The sequence below is a fragment of the Octopus bimaculoides genome, chromosome 2, assembly GCF_001194135.2.
Source record: "Octopus bimaculoides isolate UCB-OBI-ISO-001 chromosome 2, ASM119413v2, whole genome shotgun sequence".
NCBI classification, from domain to species: domain Eukaryota; kingdom Metazoa; phylum Mollusca; class Cephalopoda; order Octopoda; family Octopodidae; genus Octopus; species Octopus bimaculoides.
The window spans coordinates 51,869,013-51,887,362 of NC_068982.1; the positions used below are offsets into that span (position 1 = coordinate 51,869,013).

General features: G+C 34.6%; 1 protein-coding gene across 10 annotated transcripts in view; it reads right to left on the reverse strand.

Annotated features, from left to right (window-relative positions):
• The window catches only part of LOC106867406 (tripartite motif-containing protein 2), a 146,690-nt gene that overhangs the window by 24,686 nt on the left and 103,654 nt on the right, over window positions 1–18,350 (reverse strand). For 9 of the 10 annotated variants that reach the window (XM_014912271.2, XM_014912270.2, XM_014912269.2 and 6 more), the window contains one exon: window positions 6,657–6,765. In XM_014912271.2, the coding sequence (XP_014767757.1) occupies window positions 6,657–6,726 (70 nt within the window). In that variant the 5' untranslated portion in view covers window positions 6,727–6,765. Of the gene's footprint in view, window positions 1–6,656; window positions 6,766–18,350 lie in introns of those variants that run through there. The other variant, XM_052977174.1, reaches the window with a different exon arrangement.

The following is an 18,350-nucleotide window of genomic DNA, read 5'->3' on the forward strand; positions in this document are numbered from 1 at the left end:
ATTCCGTATCAGGTAAACGGTCACAGCATTCGACGCTCAACACACATATTAACTAACTGCGTATGAACAATCTATCTCCTTGTGTAACTCTAATACGAACTGATATTTCTCTATCTCAGTGTTTGAGACTTGTAGCCTATGTTACAGACACTCTTTCTATGTTCTGTGTTTCCTCTCATTCACAAGCACACTTGTGCTCTCACATATTGTACACACACTATTGCTTATACGACTGTCCGTTACTTCACATTGTTGTATACATTCTCTTGTACACGAAGGCCTGACATATCTACTGTGTTATTTATATATATCGCATTCACAGACACAACAGTTTCACTATGTTAATAAACTTACTCTCATTATATATCTAACGGTTGTGTTTGTCCTAAGTTCTTTTACTGGCACTGTGGCTCGTATCTCTCACGAGGAGCCTTCTATCTTATATATCTTAGTTTTGTGTTCGACTGTGCGACATGGTAAAAAGGAGCCTTTTCCGTCTACGTCGCCATCTCCTTTGGTTCGCATGGTCGAATTATTACAAGCTCAACACATGAGCATGCAACATAAAACTGACTGAAAGAAACCTAGACTTGTTCAACTTAAGCAACCCCAACAGATCCCTAAGACTTGCTGATGGACATAGAAAAAAACAATGTCACTAGAAACTGAAGTTGTAAATTGGATGGTTGGCAGCATTGTTAACATCAACTACAGAATGAACTTATTCCATCTGGATTGAGCTGGTATTATTTGCTTGAACACAGTCATCTTTAGTAGCAAGAATGGTACATTCAAAAAGCAAGGCACAGTTTCTATAACTCTATTAGAGGCTGGGAAAAACTCTTAGCATTTTGTGAAATATGTTGATGACTGTTCTACAATTTTTTTTGTATTGTGTCATCTCCGGTCGTGTCAGTGGATAGCTAACCATATTTCCCATGTGAAATAAAACTTGCAAATTGAGCTGCCAAGACATCTCTGTTATGTGCATCTTTTGTGTTGGTTGTAAGATGAAGTTTTTTTTTTTTCCCTGTCATTTCCAAAAACAGGTTGCTTTGAGGCATGCTTTCAAAACATCAACTAGCATACCTTTTTGGATGACTGGCAGTTTGTTTGAAATCATCAGAGCAGGACTGCAACTCCACCTATGATATTGGTGTTACTTCTGAGAACTTCTAACATGATCAAAAGCTTCAAATGGAAGTTTGTGGGATATTGTGCACTCATCTCATACTTTTAGCTTGGCCTGCTCCAGAATCTTTGCCAATGCTACACACAGGACAGACATTATGTATAAGGTTGAGTGGTTGTTTAAAAGCAGAATAAACAGTCCCATCTGTGAGCCAAACTACAGCATTTCCAGATGAAATCACTGCAATATCAATCTACTCAAGTGAACAAACTTTTTACCAAAATTAGGTTGGTCAAAAAAGTTTTGCTTGTGCCATTAAAAGCATCAAAGAAAGTTTTTCCTTTTGAGTCAGATGTCACCACTAGTTTGATCTGGGTATAAGCACTCTTTTATCCAGAACCAGCAGTGATTAATTTTGATGGCCATACTCTTCAGGTTGTTGGATGTCATAGCTGGTTGCCTGAAGAATCTCTCATCTGAAAACTGGAGCTGCCAGTCCTTACTGTTCAAGATATTTGCCAGCCAAGGACTGTACAGTGTTTCCAATGAGGCACAGCACTTGTTTTTTTTTTTTACTATTGTAACGCTTGATGCAGTTAGTCTTCTGTCATGTTATCCTGGTGATAATGACAAAGTTCCAGAGGGTTGGATGGTAAACAGGCACAGAAAATAAATAGCACAAAGACTCCCCATCTTTAAGAGAATACAAGACTGCAAGCATCTTTCAAGATACTTTTTCAGTTTGCAATATCTTCCAAGAGGAATCTTCTCTGGCAAGCTTCATGGTGTCTTGTACAGACATATCAAGTAGCTGTTTGGAGATCCTTGAATGAAGTCAGACTATGAACATTGTGCACAAGCTGTTTGAGATTAAATATACTAAAATTACTCCTTTTAAAAAAAATCATATCTTTGAAAAGTTGGTACATGGTTGCAAATACCATAGAAAATAATTTATTCTTTCATTGTTTCACATTTAAATTTGATTACACTTTTAAAATATTCTGGTATTCTGCTCTATGAAGTGAGCTGTTAATTTTATATATTTTATATATATTCAACCACTGTTAAAATTAAATCCAATTTAAAGAGCAAATAAACCTGAATATTTTAGAATAATAAACAAATTTCAGTGTGAAATAATTATTTAAATTGTTATTCTATCTTTGGTGGTATTTGAAATCATGCACTAACATTTCGATGTGACTTTTAAATGTGGAAATTTTATAATGACAGCACTGCAAATGCATTATAATATAAACACAAACATATAAATACACACACACACACATATAAATACAAACAAACAAACATCAGTTACTGTTCATGATCAATGCTAGAATGAGTTGAACATACATGTATGAAACATTTCATAATATGCTATAGTAAATATCTTTGTTTTATTAGACACTAAAAAAAGGACAATAATACTACAGAATTTCGAGGAAATCAACGTTTGGCATTTTTATAAGATAAACTATTAATATAATGACAGGAAGAACAACTGCAAGAATAGAATTTTGAAATATATATATTGCATCCAAAATAAAAACAATAACTATAAAAGATAATGACATACAACAATTGATTAAAAAAAGTATCATGTCTAATTACAGAGTAGCAATGTCTGTAGTCTTTCCTGCTTGTTTGTTTGTGGATATTACAGACAGCAATTAGTAATTATTCTATATATTTCCGGTACCTCTTGAAATTAATAAACGGAGAAGTTGCCAAATTGTTAAATTATATGAGAAATTAGTTAAAGCCAATATCAGTGCCCAAATAGTTAGAATCAATAACACCCCTTACATACACACACAACACAGACACAAAGTAAATTGTTTCATGAATCTCAGTACCTAATACATCTAATGCTCAGTACCAAGTTTCTGTAACATTAAATGAATGAGGAACAAACTTTAGAAGAAAATAGTTTGTTTATTAACTGACACTCGACTCATACAGCATTACGATTGGATACTGAAAGAGATTCTCAACCATTCAAATGTGAATATGATTTTATTGAAATTTTATGAAGATCTTCAGTAAAGTTAATCACAAACTACATGATCTTAGCACAACTGGTAAATTAGGGAAGTGGTCGCATGATTTTTGTAACAGTAGAAGTCAGACAGTTGCAGCTAATGAGTTTCCACACAGGAAACTTATTCTGAGTGTAGTCACTCAGAGAACTGTCTTGGTGCCATTACTGCTTGTAGTGGTTCTTTTAGACATACTTTCATTTAAACAGATAGCCATTCTCACTATCTGTTGCAAATAGCTTTCAGTTCTAGTAACTATTCTTAATATTTCAGTCAATGAAGATGGCAAGCTGGCAGAATTGTTAGGATGCTGAGAAAAATGCTTAGTGGCATTTCACCCATCTTTATGTTCGGAGTTCAAATTCTGCTGAGGTTGACTTTGCCTTTCATCCTTTTGGAGTTGAGCACTGGGGTCAATGTAACTGACTTAGATCCTTCCCCAAAATTGTTGGCCTCATGCCAAAATTTGAAATCAATATTTCAGTCAATAACTGCAAAATAAAGTTATCTTCCTCAGAGAAACAAGAGTTCTACTGTTGATTTGAACACCCAAAATACATAGAGATAACACCATAGCATACATATTTGGTCACAAAATAAGTTGTCTATAAAAGATTTCAAATATCAGCCACAAACTTGCTTGCTCATAACAACTCATCAAAGGTGATGACAGTGTTGATCCAAGTCATTCATCCTCCTCTACCTCCAGCATATTGTTTCTCATGAGAGCAGACGTGGCTGACAAGAGCAATACGAGAGATGCAGATCCTATGGCACTGAGGACACTGAAACAACAGCTGCAGAGGGTTAATGACAGTGTCTCCTCCTCTCTTGTTGAAGTCTCTTGCATTGGGTTTCAAAGCACTCTACTCTAGCATCACATACGGACTTCCATGCCTTCTAATTAACAGCCAGGAGCTCCAGCTAAGTGGTGGTGGTAGGGATATTGTATAAAATGAGAGATCACTTGAGATGATCATGGAAACAAAGTTTTGGACATCCATGAAGCCTACTTCCAGTCTTGATCTCCTTGAAGAGGACCATCTTTGGGAGCCAGTTATCCACTATCCAAATCATGTGGCCAACCTAGCCATAAGGCCTCAAATGTAGGAGAAAAATGAGAAAGCCATTCTGATACGGTCATCACACTGATTTATCTTTTACTAGTTTTTCTCATCAAACTGTAACCATGCTGGATCACTGTTTTAAAGCGATTAATCAAACAAATTGATTTTGGTACTTATCTTTTTAACTTTTGTACTTATTCTAAGTTATGGGAACATAAACAAACCAACACCAATAGTCAAGCAATGGGACAAACACAAACACATACACATATGTATATACACACACACTGCAACCATGATGGATCACTGTCTTGAAAGATTAATCAAACAAATTGACTCTGGTACTCATTTTTTAAGTTTTGTACTTATTCTAAGTTATGGGGACATAACCAACCCAACACCAATTGTCAAGCAATGGCAGAGGGACAAGCACAAACATATACACACACATATGTATACACACACACACACACACACACACACTGAGCTTCCTCATAGTATCTAGTTTTGTCAACTAAATTCACTCACTTGGCATTGGTTGACCTGGGACTATAGTACATGACACTTGCCTAAGGTGCTGCACAGTGGGACTGATCCTGAAACCTCATGGTTAAAGTAAATTGAAATTAAATGTCAAAAGGATCTTTGTATAAAAACATAATAAGCAGCCTTTTTAACCTGATTACCAAAATTTCAAAGAGCCCATGAAGGAGAACCACTATATTGTCACTCACTCTGCTAAAAATAACAGCCAGACTTGTCAATACACAAATCAGAAAAAAAGACTGATAGTTATTTTATTGTTTATTGTAACTACACCATATATATGAACCTCTATTAATACTAAATAGTATTTTCAAAAGCTAAATCACAAAACCTTAATAATTCTTATAACATCCAAGTAAGTCTATATATGCCATCATCATCATCATTTTGACCTACACTTTTCCATGCTTGCATGGGTCACATGAAATTTTATTGAGGCAGATTTTCTATGGCTGGATGCCCTTCCTGTTACCAAGTAAGGTAATGTTTCCCATGACCAGATATGTTTTCACAGAATAATGGAAATAAAAGATACCACTACTATTATGGTGACACTCATTTACAACTATCACATGATGTCAAAGAAAAGAGACAGTAAGATACACACACACACACACACATATACTTTTTATTAAAGCTGAAAAATATCTTCACAACCTGTTACTCAATTTCATGATATCATTCATCAGACAGTTGTGATGATATACGATCACAACTATCTGAAAAACAGTAATGTGAAACTTTAAGTAACAGTTTGTGAAGATTTTTTCAGCTTTAATAAAAGGCATATTACGATCAATCGCTCGATCGATCGATGGATTTGTTGGGCTTCTTTCAGTGTCTATCTACCAAAATCTACTTACAAAGATTTAGTCAGCCTGGGACTACTGCAGAAGACACCTACTCAAGGTGAATTTAAAATTAATTGAATTTAATTCCCACACTTTTCAGCAAACTACGTTTGACATATGATATAAACCCCTTATTATAATTGTGGATAATATTAACTGGTTATGAAAACTAGTAGGTCCCAAAGTCTTTTTGTTGGTTATTTGTTATTTATTAAAAGGCTTGATCAAAAAGTGGAAACAGTCTTTAATATGGAAGGTGGATGTCTATTGGGACATCATCATTTAGGATCCACTTTTCCATGCTTGTAAGGGTCTGATGGAGTTTGTTGAAATAGATTTTGTATGGCCAGATGCCCTTCCTGTCATCAACACTCACCTGTTTCCAAGCAAAATTATATTTCTCTATAAGCAGATTGGTTTTTCACACTATCTTAGAAATAAATAAGATTAAAAAAAAAAAACAGACTCATTAGTTGGTGTAATTCACAATACACTCTGTCTCAAAATATGTCAGGATGGTCACAGTTGGAATACCTTTGACATTAAGTGTGTTCTATTGAGTTCACCGGAGGCTAAATAAACAATAATAACCACAATGAACCAAAATATGATTCTAAAACTACAAAAAACATCAGAAGATGAGTATATCATGTTCTGGTAAACAAATTTTCTTCTGTTTTGGAATGGTCGTTTATTTTTTCTTGCCAAATAAACACATGCACTATATATTCGTTCTTCACTCTGAACAGGAGGAGATACATTAGATGGAAGAGTCACTGAAGAGGTCACAGGTGCGTGACAACGGACATAAGATAAAATAAGAACAATAATAAATGAGTGAAGAACAAATATATAATGTGTGTGTTTATTTGGCAAGAAATATTAAAAAAATGACCATCCTGAAACATAACAATATTTGTTTCAAGACATGATTTCACATCAGCAATCTTGCAAAGCAAATTCATAAGCATAAATTTTTTTCTTCCTTCAATTAAAAATACATTAGAATATTTAATACCTTCTGCGGTTTTTGTTGGAGACTTCATTTGCAAGAATTCCTCCTTGTCACTGGAACATACACTAGCCATAACGACCCTGCAGTTGTGTTTATCAAGGTAGCACTTTACCTGGTGGAAAAAAAAAAAAATACTTATAAATAATTGAATATTAAACAAGACAAGTAAAGAAAGATAATTTTATTGGAAAAGATTATCAGATCACTGCAAATTCAGATTAACTCTTTTCCAACACACAAGTTGAAATTTTCAGACCAAAATTTACAATCAAAAAAGGTAGGTTAACTAGGTAGGTTAACTATAAACCAAGACAACTTTGGAGCACCAAAAATTCTATGTGAACTGCAACAAGATTTAAAAAGATAGTGATGATGTTTGAATGCCAGAAAATATGGTAATAGTTTAAGTACAGACATGGCTGTGTGGTTAACAAATTCACGTTGCTGCCATATAAATTCCACTACATCTTGGACAAGTGTTGTCTAATGTAACTAATAGCATGGGAATGAATATCAGTAGACAGAAATTCTGAGGATGATGACCTTCCTCTGTGTGTGTGCGTGTGCGTGCATATGCATGTGTGTCTGTGTGTGCTAGTATAAAATTGGTGTCTCAAATTATATTCCTTTACACTAAAAGATAACACAGCCATACAATAAATTAAGCACCTGACTATATACTGGATTAGATATCATTGGCTAAAAACCCTGTGAAGGCAGTCCCCTGCCATGGCTGAAACCAGTAAAAGAATATTTCAAGAATATTTTCTCTTATTTACTAATAAAATTATCACTGAATTTATCAACAACCAAGTCTCTCCCTCTAACAACTTTAACATCTTACTAAATACAGCCCCCCCCCCTCTTGAAACACACAATTTTGGTTCCATCCAATAGTGTGGAAAACAGGTCTTTTAAAGAAGCAAATATGATGAACTATAACTTTATTATGACTGCTTGGTGAAGAAGTTCACTTCACAACCATATGGTTTCAGTTCAATCCCACTGCAAAATACTTTGAGAATATGTCTCTTCTACCATAATTCCAGATTGACCAATGCCTTGAGAATACAATTTGGTAGCTGGAAACTGTGGAGCCCATCATATCATCATCATTTAACATCCATTTTCTATGCTGGCATGGGTAGGACAGTTTAACCAGAGCTGGCAAGCAGGAGAGCTGCACCAGTTTCCAGTCTGATTTTGCTTGTTTCTATGGCTGGATGCTCTCCCTAATGCCAATCACTTTACAGAGTGTACTGGGTGCTTTTTACATGGCAGTGTATGTATATGATGTGAATGTTGATGAAGAAAATGACCAAACAAAATTGGTATGTTGAGCAAAGAATACTTTGGTATATTAAGTTTGAGTTATGCCCTTTCAAATGAAGATAGACTTATTTTACCAATCTTATATGGGATAAAATGGTTAATTACAACAAATATTGAGTTCTTTATAATCAATTAAAAACTCTGAAAGCAGCAATGCATCAGTGTGATTATAATTGAAAGTTTGAAACCAGTATGTGAAAAAAATATCTAATATAACATTGATTTATGTACAACATAACAACACATCATTGAACACAAAACAAGCAAAATATTAGGGTCAGATATGGTTGGTTGAAATGCTAAAGGATTAAGATGCATCCAAGAACTACATTTAAGAAATAATAAGAGCTGAGCACAATAAACAAACCAGCCAAATCTGACTATTCACACCTACCCTACAATGTCATTCTAAAAAACAAACAATCACATCATTTAAATCTCAAAGTTACAAGATAATGCATGATTAATTCAAAACAATGTGAATAAATAAATATTACGTTAGACAGAATAATCTGAATGCTAAAGGGTTAAATTTAGTTCTTGACAGGATCATAAGGGACTACGGGCAAGTGTTTGATCATGCCTTTTGTTAAAAGAAGATAGATGAGAGACAAATTTCCTGGATACAACACCAGCCAATCATAGATATATTTTCCTCTGAACAGTAGACATTTATCCTCAAGTTAGGTAATGAGAGTTTTTATGTAGCCACTTGATCAGCTAACAACAGCAGTCAAATCTTCCTAAAATTGAATACTACCATCTTAAAAGACAATATAATGGATAATATAGTCCTAGAAATACTGTCTACAGTAAAAAATGGAATCAACAAAGCTGGAACATCTTTGATCATTGGGTCTACGAGTTAAGAATTCACCTAATCTATGGTTTTTATCAAAAAAAAAAAAGAGTCAAATGCAAGCACAAGGATTTGAACACTGCAATACTTTAGCTGGTTGCATTATCAAGTGCACTGCATGTATTTCATTATGAATATAACAATTTATTTCTCAATTTAGTAGCAAGAGATGGCAGTTAATTAGGCATCGTACAGTTGTTGTTTAGCCTAAGGTCAGCACTGACTGAATACCTATGATTGAAGGGATTCCATTCTTAACCTGCTAGAAATAGTAATCGAATTTCTCAAAAAAATTTACTGTCTAAATAAAAGGTTACATTTAAGACTGCATAAAATGATGCAGGATCTTATCTATGATGCTTTATCATAGATTGTGATTGTTCTGATTAAAAATATCAAGATATAACATCAAGAGATAAAAAAAAAAAAGATAGAAAGATAATGGTTGAAAAACTGAGTTATTTTTAAAACAAAGACACTTTATGATATTAGCGTCAAGAAGGTTATTTGAAAGTAGAACACTACCATCAAACAAGAACATTAAATTTGGAGAGAAAGCAGTAATCAATATAGTATTTGAATTATATTAATATACTTTTATCAATAACTAGTGGAGTGTAGTTACAAATCGAAAAGGTGTGGCTGTTAAATACAACACATTTTATAGATATAGGCACACAAATATTTGATCACAAACATGAAAAACATACTCAAGTGTAACACAATAAAATATCCTTGAATATGTTATTATTTATATTACATGTTATTAAATACAAGGGGGGTGTGTGAAAAATTCCTAGCTTTAAGGGTATCATGAAAGGCCTGGTTGGTGTCCCAACTTTCTGAGTCTTTTTACAGAGCTTAGAAAAACTGAAAGACTGTTGTAATAAGTGTGTGAATCTGAGAAAGGAATCTGTTGAATAAAATCATAATTAACCGATCCTCTTGTATTTTCTTTTATCCAAAAGGCAGGAACTTTTCAGCACCCCCTCATAAATGAAATAGCTTAGTATTTCGAAATCTTTTCATTCAGAATTCTTCACATATATATATGTGCAAGGACATAACAATATGGTTAAGAAGTTAACTTTGCACTCACTTTGAATCTAGATTTGATTTCCTGATGCAGTACCTTAGGGAGATGTCTTTCGCTGTAGCCTTGAATTGGCTTATGAATAGAATTATAATAGCTTAGAGATAAGTGTACAGAAATCCATTAAGTGTGTGTGTGTGTGTGTGTGTGAGCACACACTTATACCTCTTTACCACTATCTTTTCTTTTCCCAACTAAGGCAGCCACATATCTCCTCTATTGTAAGACACCTGTTTTTGTCTCCTTTATCATATCTTAACTGCTCATCACCTAGCATAAAGCTACCCCCCTTAAAACTACAACTCCTCAGATGTGGGGGTCTTGTCTTGTGAATTACTTGTTGAGCTCACTTGTGCTGGTACCATATAAACCAATAGATTCTGTGAAGTGGTTGGCATTAGGAAGGGCATCCATCCAAAGCAGACAATAGAGCTTTGTGCAATCTTCTGACTCATTGGCTCCTATCAAATCAGTTAACACATACCAGCATAGAAAAATGGATGCTAAACGATGATGATGAGGAGGAGGAGGAGGAGGAGGATATTTGTTTATAGCTGTGTAAATTGGTGTGCTGAGTTGTATCTTTTTACTCCAAAAGGTAACCTGGCCATTCTACAGAGAGTGATGAAATAAGTACCACACTGAAATAAGTACTGAATGTACTTGAAATCAATGTTCCAGCAAGACTGCAGTTCAATAAAAGGAACCAATAAAAGAATGCACTCTGGGAGGTATTTGTTTTGGCTTGTCTCCTATAAGTGCCGTGTTGTTTAAGCGTGTTTTGTATTATGTATATATTCATAAATAAAATACATGTGATTATATCAAAAAAAAAAAAAAAGAAAATCAAACAATAATAAAGGTAATGATAATGATCATCATCATACACATTTGTGTGTTTGTGTGTTTGTGTGACCAAACAGGAAATAATTAGATGTGAATGACTTCTAAAATTCTGTCATGTTAAATATAGAAGAACAATTCTAATTAACAGACAAGGAAACAAGATGTTTACAATAACAACACAATAAACATTATAGAAGTTTCAAAGTACAAGTTGTGGTCTGTGAAGGGCATTAATAGAAACTATCAAGCTATGTGATTATTGAGTGTTAAATTAAATAGAAAGGAGAGGTAAGGGACGACACAACAAAATTTCAATGTCATGTGTAATTAATTGTGACTAAAGAGTTAAGATTGAAGAATGAGAAATGTCCTCGCACAAGAGGTGAAACAAGAGAAGTAGCTCCCTTTAGTTCCAAAGCAAAACAAAAATTCTTGTTAATAAGAAGTCAATGAATACGATCTCATTTGTTAGTTAATTATATCTAAGTTCATTGATTAGATATGTTATATCCTCACACATTAGAGGGCTACAGAAAAAGTTCCATCCTGAGTCATATACACTCATAGGGTTGGTTTCCCAGTTTCTGTGGTGTATATATTCCCCACCTGGACAGAACGCCAGTCCAGCACAGGTTTACTCGTTTTTGCCAGCTGAGTGGACTGGAGCAATGTGAAATAAAGTGTTTTACTCAAGAACACAATGTGTTGCTTGGTCCAGGAATTGAAACTACAATCTTATGATCATGAGTCCAACACCCTAACCACTAACCCATGCACTTCTACATGGGGTTACCAAAGTTGACAATTATAATGAGTTAACTCATAAAGTTATCCATAAACCTTTGTTTTTGTTCAATGTGAGGAGCCATTTTGGAACATCTCATTTACTGCTGAGTCTGCAGCTCATCTCTTCAATAAGAAATTACAACAATATCTAACATTGTTTTCTTCAGTGATGCAAAGGAAAAGTGCTTTTGGTGTTGTTTTTCTTGTAGTTTTGCCCCAAGTTAATTTTGATCAAGAAGTCACACAACCACCATATTTTCAAAGTATTCCAGTTATGACCAACTTGTCTTTGGTGTAACTACAGCTGGCAGAATCATTAGCATGTCAGGCAAAATGCTCAACGGCATTTTGTCTGTCTTTACATTTTGAGCTCAAATTCTGCTACAGTCGATTTTGCCTTTCATCCTTTCGGGTTCGATAAAATAAGTGTCAGTTCAGCAGTGTGGTCAATATAATCGACTTATCCCGTCCCTCGAACTTGCTGGCTTTGTGCCAAAAATTTGAAACCAATATGCAGGACATTATTCATTATCTAATGTTTTCTTTCTATAATTAAGAAGATAAAATATGATTTGGAGAACATTTGGTTGATAGTTATATTAGGTTGAACAACCATGTAAAGGCTCCTCATTGACTGCAGGAAAAGTCATTTGTAATTAGAAGTGAACAGTGGGTTAGTGTGGTTTTGCTAGTTTTGAAGTGTGAGACAGTAGAAATGACATGTATAAAAGACGGTTTGAGAGAGATATTATTTTAAGCATAGAGTACAACTAAGTCTTAAGGTTAGCCTTGTGGGTCTTATGACAGTTGTGCATTTGCACACATCATGGTTTTCTTTTTGAGATAGAGTTTTAGATTGGATACCATTCATGCTTTTAACCATTTTCAGGACTGATTACTTTATTTATTGTTCTGAGTAGGTTTTAAGAAGGGAATGACACTCAATCAAGAAGGCAAAGACAAGTGTAATAAAAAAAATACTAGGTCAGAACAGTTGAGTTTAGTATATTGGAAATCATTACTGTGATAGTAAAACAAGAACAGTGAAATTGCTATTTACAAACTGCTTATGGAACAATGTATATCTAACAAAAAGTTAACCAATCAGAAATGACAGCAAAGGAAATATATATGGTAGGATTGACAGCAAAATAAATAATTTTAAAAAGTATTTTCATTGATCTGGTCTGGTCTGGTCTGGTCTGCAGGAAGGAGCTGTGATTATTGCTTTCACAACCACTTTGATGTAAAGTTCTGCTTGAATAGTTACATGTTGTCTGCTGCAGGAAAATCACATTGCAGGGACAGAACTCCAGAGGGTAGTTTTGGATATGAAGGATTGGGTGTATTGTTCAGTGTTTGGGGGAGATGGAAGGGATAAAGTTGACACAGTATGGAAGACAAGAGAAGGAGAGATGAGTAAAGAAAGAATAAATACAAGAATTGACCTGAGATCAGCTAAGTAAAAGGCAGAGCGAGTAGTCAGCACATTTCTAGAATATAAATAGAAGTGTGATGGTGAGTAATTTCATACCCATCAATGTGGTAGTGGTCTTTGTTTTGATGCAGGTTAGGATGTTTGTATACAGCAACAGCACTGACTGTCCCAAATGTTCGAGTAGTACTTCACTGTAAGTCTTATTTGAGCATTGTTAAGAGTTCATGCCTATTAGGGAATTAAATATTTTTCTGACTCTAAGGAGAAAGGTAAGTCTTTGTGATATGGTTTTGGTTATACTGAGGATGTGCATTTTGTGGTGGGACATGTTACACTTATTTTATATGTCGACACAGATTACAGAAACCCATATGATATTTATTCTATTTTGTTATACGAGCAATGCACCAGGTGTTATAACCTACAACCACATTGTATTATTTGTTCTTTTCTTAAGGGCAGAATCAGCACACGAGGAGTATGAAACAAACAAATCTTTTTTATAAACATGTTTTTCAGTTATTTTTTTGATGAACAACGCTGCAGTTTCTGTCTACCGAATACAGTCACAAGTTTGTGATTGGCCTAGGGCTATAGTAGAAAACACTTGCCCAAGATACCATGCAGAGGGACTGAATATGGAACCATGTGGTTGGGAAGCAAACTTCTCAACCACATGGTTCCACATTCTTGCACCTAGTATGTGTGTGTGTGTGTGTGTGCTTTTACATTTGTTGTTAAATTGAGTATTGTGTCCCACTATGTCTCAATGTTAGCAGTTCATCAATGTTAGCAGTATGATCAATTAAGTTTTTGAAGATGATACCCCATCATGATGACAGTCGAAAGACTAAACCCAGTAAAATAATGTTTAAAGACTTAACGGCTTCAAATTTAAGGTAATGGATTACTAACCACAAGATCAAAACTTTGTATTGAACTTCCACTCTATACAATAACACTATATGTACATCTCAGTCTACTTCACTTCCAACAATTAACAATATTAATTTGAAGTTGAATGGTTAGCAATAAGAAAGATGTCCAGATTTCTTTAAAAAAATCATTGTGCAAAATATTCTGAGAAAAAGTATATTTTTCACCACAACAAAACACATACACAGAGGTGTGTCTGTGATAACTTGAGCTACTACAAATAGCAGTCAAATCTCTTTTAAAACACACCCTTTCATCAATATTTACACTATTTCAGGAAGAAAAAAAAACTATGTGATGGGTCTGCTACATCAGAGGCAACTCTGGACTAAACAAAACACAGACAAACATACTTCACATTAAAAGATTATCTACTAAATAATATTAATAAAGTTGACGGTATATCTTCGAAGATTCATTCCCTGGTAAAACTCCATGTATTTTAACCGTTTCTCATTATGCTCCAAGACATAAAGATTGTTCAAGCAGAGTTGCCTCTCTTAGCTAAAGACTTCAAAATTGTGCAACCCAACCTTGTTTTTGAGGTTACTTTTGTAGTAAAAAAGAGTTGTGCAAAAAACATACTTTATTTAGTAGCCAAAAGATTACTAAATCTTTTGATACCTCATACATCAACTCAGTTTTCAAATTCATAAGGAACATATGCACACATACACAAACTCTGTTTTATATATTAAGATTATTGTTTAAAAGAAGTTTACATTTGCAAAATATGCCTTAATCCTTTAACATTCAAACCAGCTAAATCTGGTCCAAATATTCAACCTGTTTTATGTTTAAACTGGCCAGATCCAACCTCTCACACCTACATGCAATGTCATTCTAAGGATAAAACAATCACACCATCAATATCTTGAAGCTACAAGATAATGCACGAGCAATTCACGTGAATAAATAAATAAATATTACATTTGACTGAATAATCTGAATGCTAATGGGCTAAAAAATGGTGCTGGATGACAGAATTGAAGGAGAGCTGGACAAAACACTTTACAGTATTTAGGACTCACAAGGCCAGAGCTTAAACTCGTTTCCATGGTATATAAGTGTCTGAGATTACAACACTCACTCCTGAATGGGAGGCAGACCTGTCACAGGGTTAACTTCCCAGATATTGCAGGAACTCATTTACAGCTGAATGGATTACAGCAATGTAAAATGAAGTTTTTTGCTCAAGAACACAATGCACTGCCTGTCGCAGGAATTGAAACTATGATCTTACAATTATGAGCTCAACATTCTCATCCACACATGTAAACCATATGCCATCACTTTACAGTATTCAGACAGAGTTTAAATCCAGTCCAGGTTGTTGGAGCCTTTCGTCCTACCAAGACAAATAAAATAAGTAAGAGTCAACTGGATTGATTTAATCAAATATAATCTGTCCTGCCACAAAATTAGTTGCCTTGTGTCTATGTTAGATATCAATATCAATATATATATATATATATATATATATATATATATATATATATATATATATTCATTTTTTTCTCTCTATTTTTGTTCCTCTCTTCCCTTTCTGTAAAAGGTATAGGCTCTGTCTTTTGTTTTCTGTACATTCGAACTATACATACATACCCACAGAGCAGAAACAAATAACAAAAAAATAAAAAGCTGCAAAATGGCATATACTATTTCCACTTACATTTTAACCACAGTAAAGGAAATAAATCTTGATATCTTGAATATCACACTCATATCTAAACAAAATGGTCTTCATTTAATTTTCTTTGTAGCATTTTATCAACAGTTTTCCTCCAATTTATATTATTTATAATTTCTCTCGAGCAGTGAGGTGTAAGAATCATTAGAACACTGGAAAAAAGGTTTTGCAGTATTCCTTCTAACCCTTGACATTCTGAGTTGAAATTCTACAGAGGTTGTGTGGGGGTCAATGTCACTGACTAACCCACTTCCCTACAATTGCTGGTCTTGAGTCAAAATTACAATTTCTCTCTCTCTCTCTCTCATGTTTTTACATAATTCCTGTTTCAGTTCAACTATATGTTCTTTTTAAAATTGATTGCAATGTCTGTTAATTCACATTCTGATATGACTTCCTCATTTTGCTTTTCTTCTTCCATGACAGTTAAACTACAACTTACGGGGTAAAACAGTCAAAGTGCTTTTAACAACTCAACAATAGCAACTCTCGACTTCATGCCTGAACTGTTCCATTTTATTTCAAATAATAAACACAAATTCTATTAACAGGTGTGCACGTATGCACACGTGACTCTTATTGTTAATATCTTTTGAAGTGTTATGATGTTATTTCAAAATAAGGTGTGGTGGCAGAATTGTTAGCACACTGGGCAAACTGCTTGGTGGCATTTTGTCGATCCTTATGTTCTGAGTTCAAATTCTGTGGAAGTCGACTTTACCTTTCATCCTTTCAAGGTCGATAAAAAAAATATCAGTTGAGTACTGGGGTCAATGTAATCAACTTACTCCCTGCCTTATAATTGCTGGACTTATGCCAAAAATTGAAACCGTTATGTTATTTCAAAATAGAAAGGGGAAAATATCAAACCAAATAAAGCTTGTTATTAGTTTAGACAACAATATCATCTTTTACTTGTTTCAGTCATTGGACTGTGGTCATACTGGGGTTACAGTCTTGAAAGATTTTAATCAAACAAATTCATGCCAGTACATATTCTTTATAGCCTGGTACTTATTCTATTAATTTGCTATGTGAAACTAGTAAATTGCAGGATGTAAACAAACCAACACTGGTTGTCATGCAATAAAGTGGAAGACAACATAGACTCACACATAGATATAGACTCCTATATATGATGAGTCTCTTTCAGTTTCTGTTTGCCAAATCCACTCATAAGGCTTTGGTCAGCCTTGGTTCCACACAGTGGGATTGAACCGGGAACTATGTGGTCGGGAAGCAAACTTACCATACAGCCACAACTGTACCTACGAAAACTTCGCTGTACTGACATAACCATGATATAGGAGGGAGTGCTGAAAAGTTCCTGGCTTTAAGGGTACCACTAAAGGCCTAGTTGGAGGACCAACCTTTTGAGTTTTTATACAGGGCTTAGAAAAACTGAAGGACTGCTGCAATAAGTGAATCAGAGGGAAATACATTGAATGAAATCATAATTAACTGATCCTCCTGTTTTTTCTTTTACCTAAAGTCAGAAACTTTACAGCATCTCCTTGCATATATTTATGTTGTACTTAGTTTCAGGTCAACCATAATTGAGCAGACAATGCAAAAAGCATTCCAACCATGACCAGTTTGTCTTTTTAAGGAGTTGTAAGAGCTACAATTATCTAATATGACCTTTTAAGAAGATAGGTTATGACTTAATCCATTAGCAACTGAATACATGTAATACTTATTTATTCACATAGTTTTGAATTAATCATGCATTATCTCATAGCTTTGTGATTTCAATGATATGATTATTTTTATAATGACATTGTATGGTAGATGTGAAAGGTAGAATCTGGCCAGTCTGAACATAAAAGAGGTAGAATATTAGGACCAGATATGGCCAGTTTAAATGCTAAAGGGTTAAGGGAAATTTGTCTGTTATTTCTAGCAGTTCGAGTGACCATATAGAGGCTCCCTCAAATCTACATGTATGTATATGTGAATATGTGTATGACCAAACAAAAAAAAAAAGTTGAGAATTTTTGGAATGTCAATTGTACTGATAGAATCTAGCAGATGAAAGGAAACTTTTCATTAGCCCTTTATGTTATGACAGGAAGAATTTTGCTATGTAATATATATACTGTGTATAGATTGCTGCTGTCATATAGTAATTGTTATAAGATCTAGCACAGGCTGAGTATTAGTTGTCAGCAATAGTTATTGTTACTTGTCAATAGTGGGCACAAACTGCTGAGCACCAGCTCACTGTCTATCTATCTTTCTATATGTCAGTATAAGTGTGGAGGTGTGTGTGTGTGTGTACACAGGAAAGTAGGTTGGACATTGTTGCATGAAAAATCTTATAAAATATTGTGTGTGTGTGTGTGTGTGTAGCTTGCTTACGAACCACATGGTTCCGGGTTCAGTCCCACTGCTTGGCACCTTGGGCAAGTGTCTTCTACTATAGCCTCGGGCCGACCAAAGCCTTGTGAGTGGATTTGGTAGACGGAAACTGAAAGAAGCCTGTCGTATATATGTATATATATATGTATGTGTGTTTGTGTGTCTGTGTTTGTCCCCCCACCACCGCTTGACAACCGATGCTGGTGTGTTTACGTCCCCATAACTTAGCAGTTCGGCAAAAAAAAGACCGATAGAATAAATACTAGGCTTACAAAGAATAAGTCCTGGGGTTGATTTTCTCGACTAAAGGCGGTGCTCCAGCATGGCCGCAGTCAAATGACTGAAACAAGTAAAAG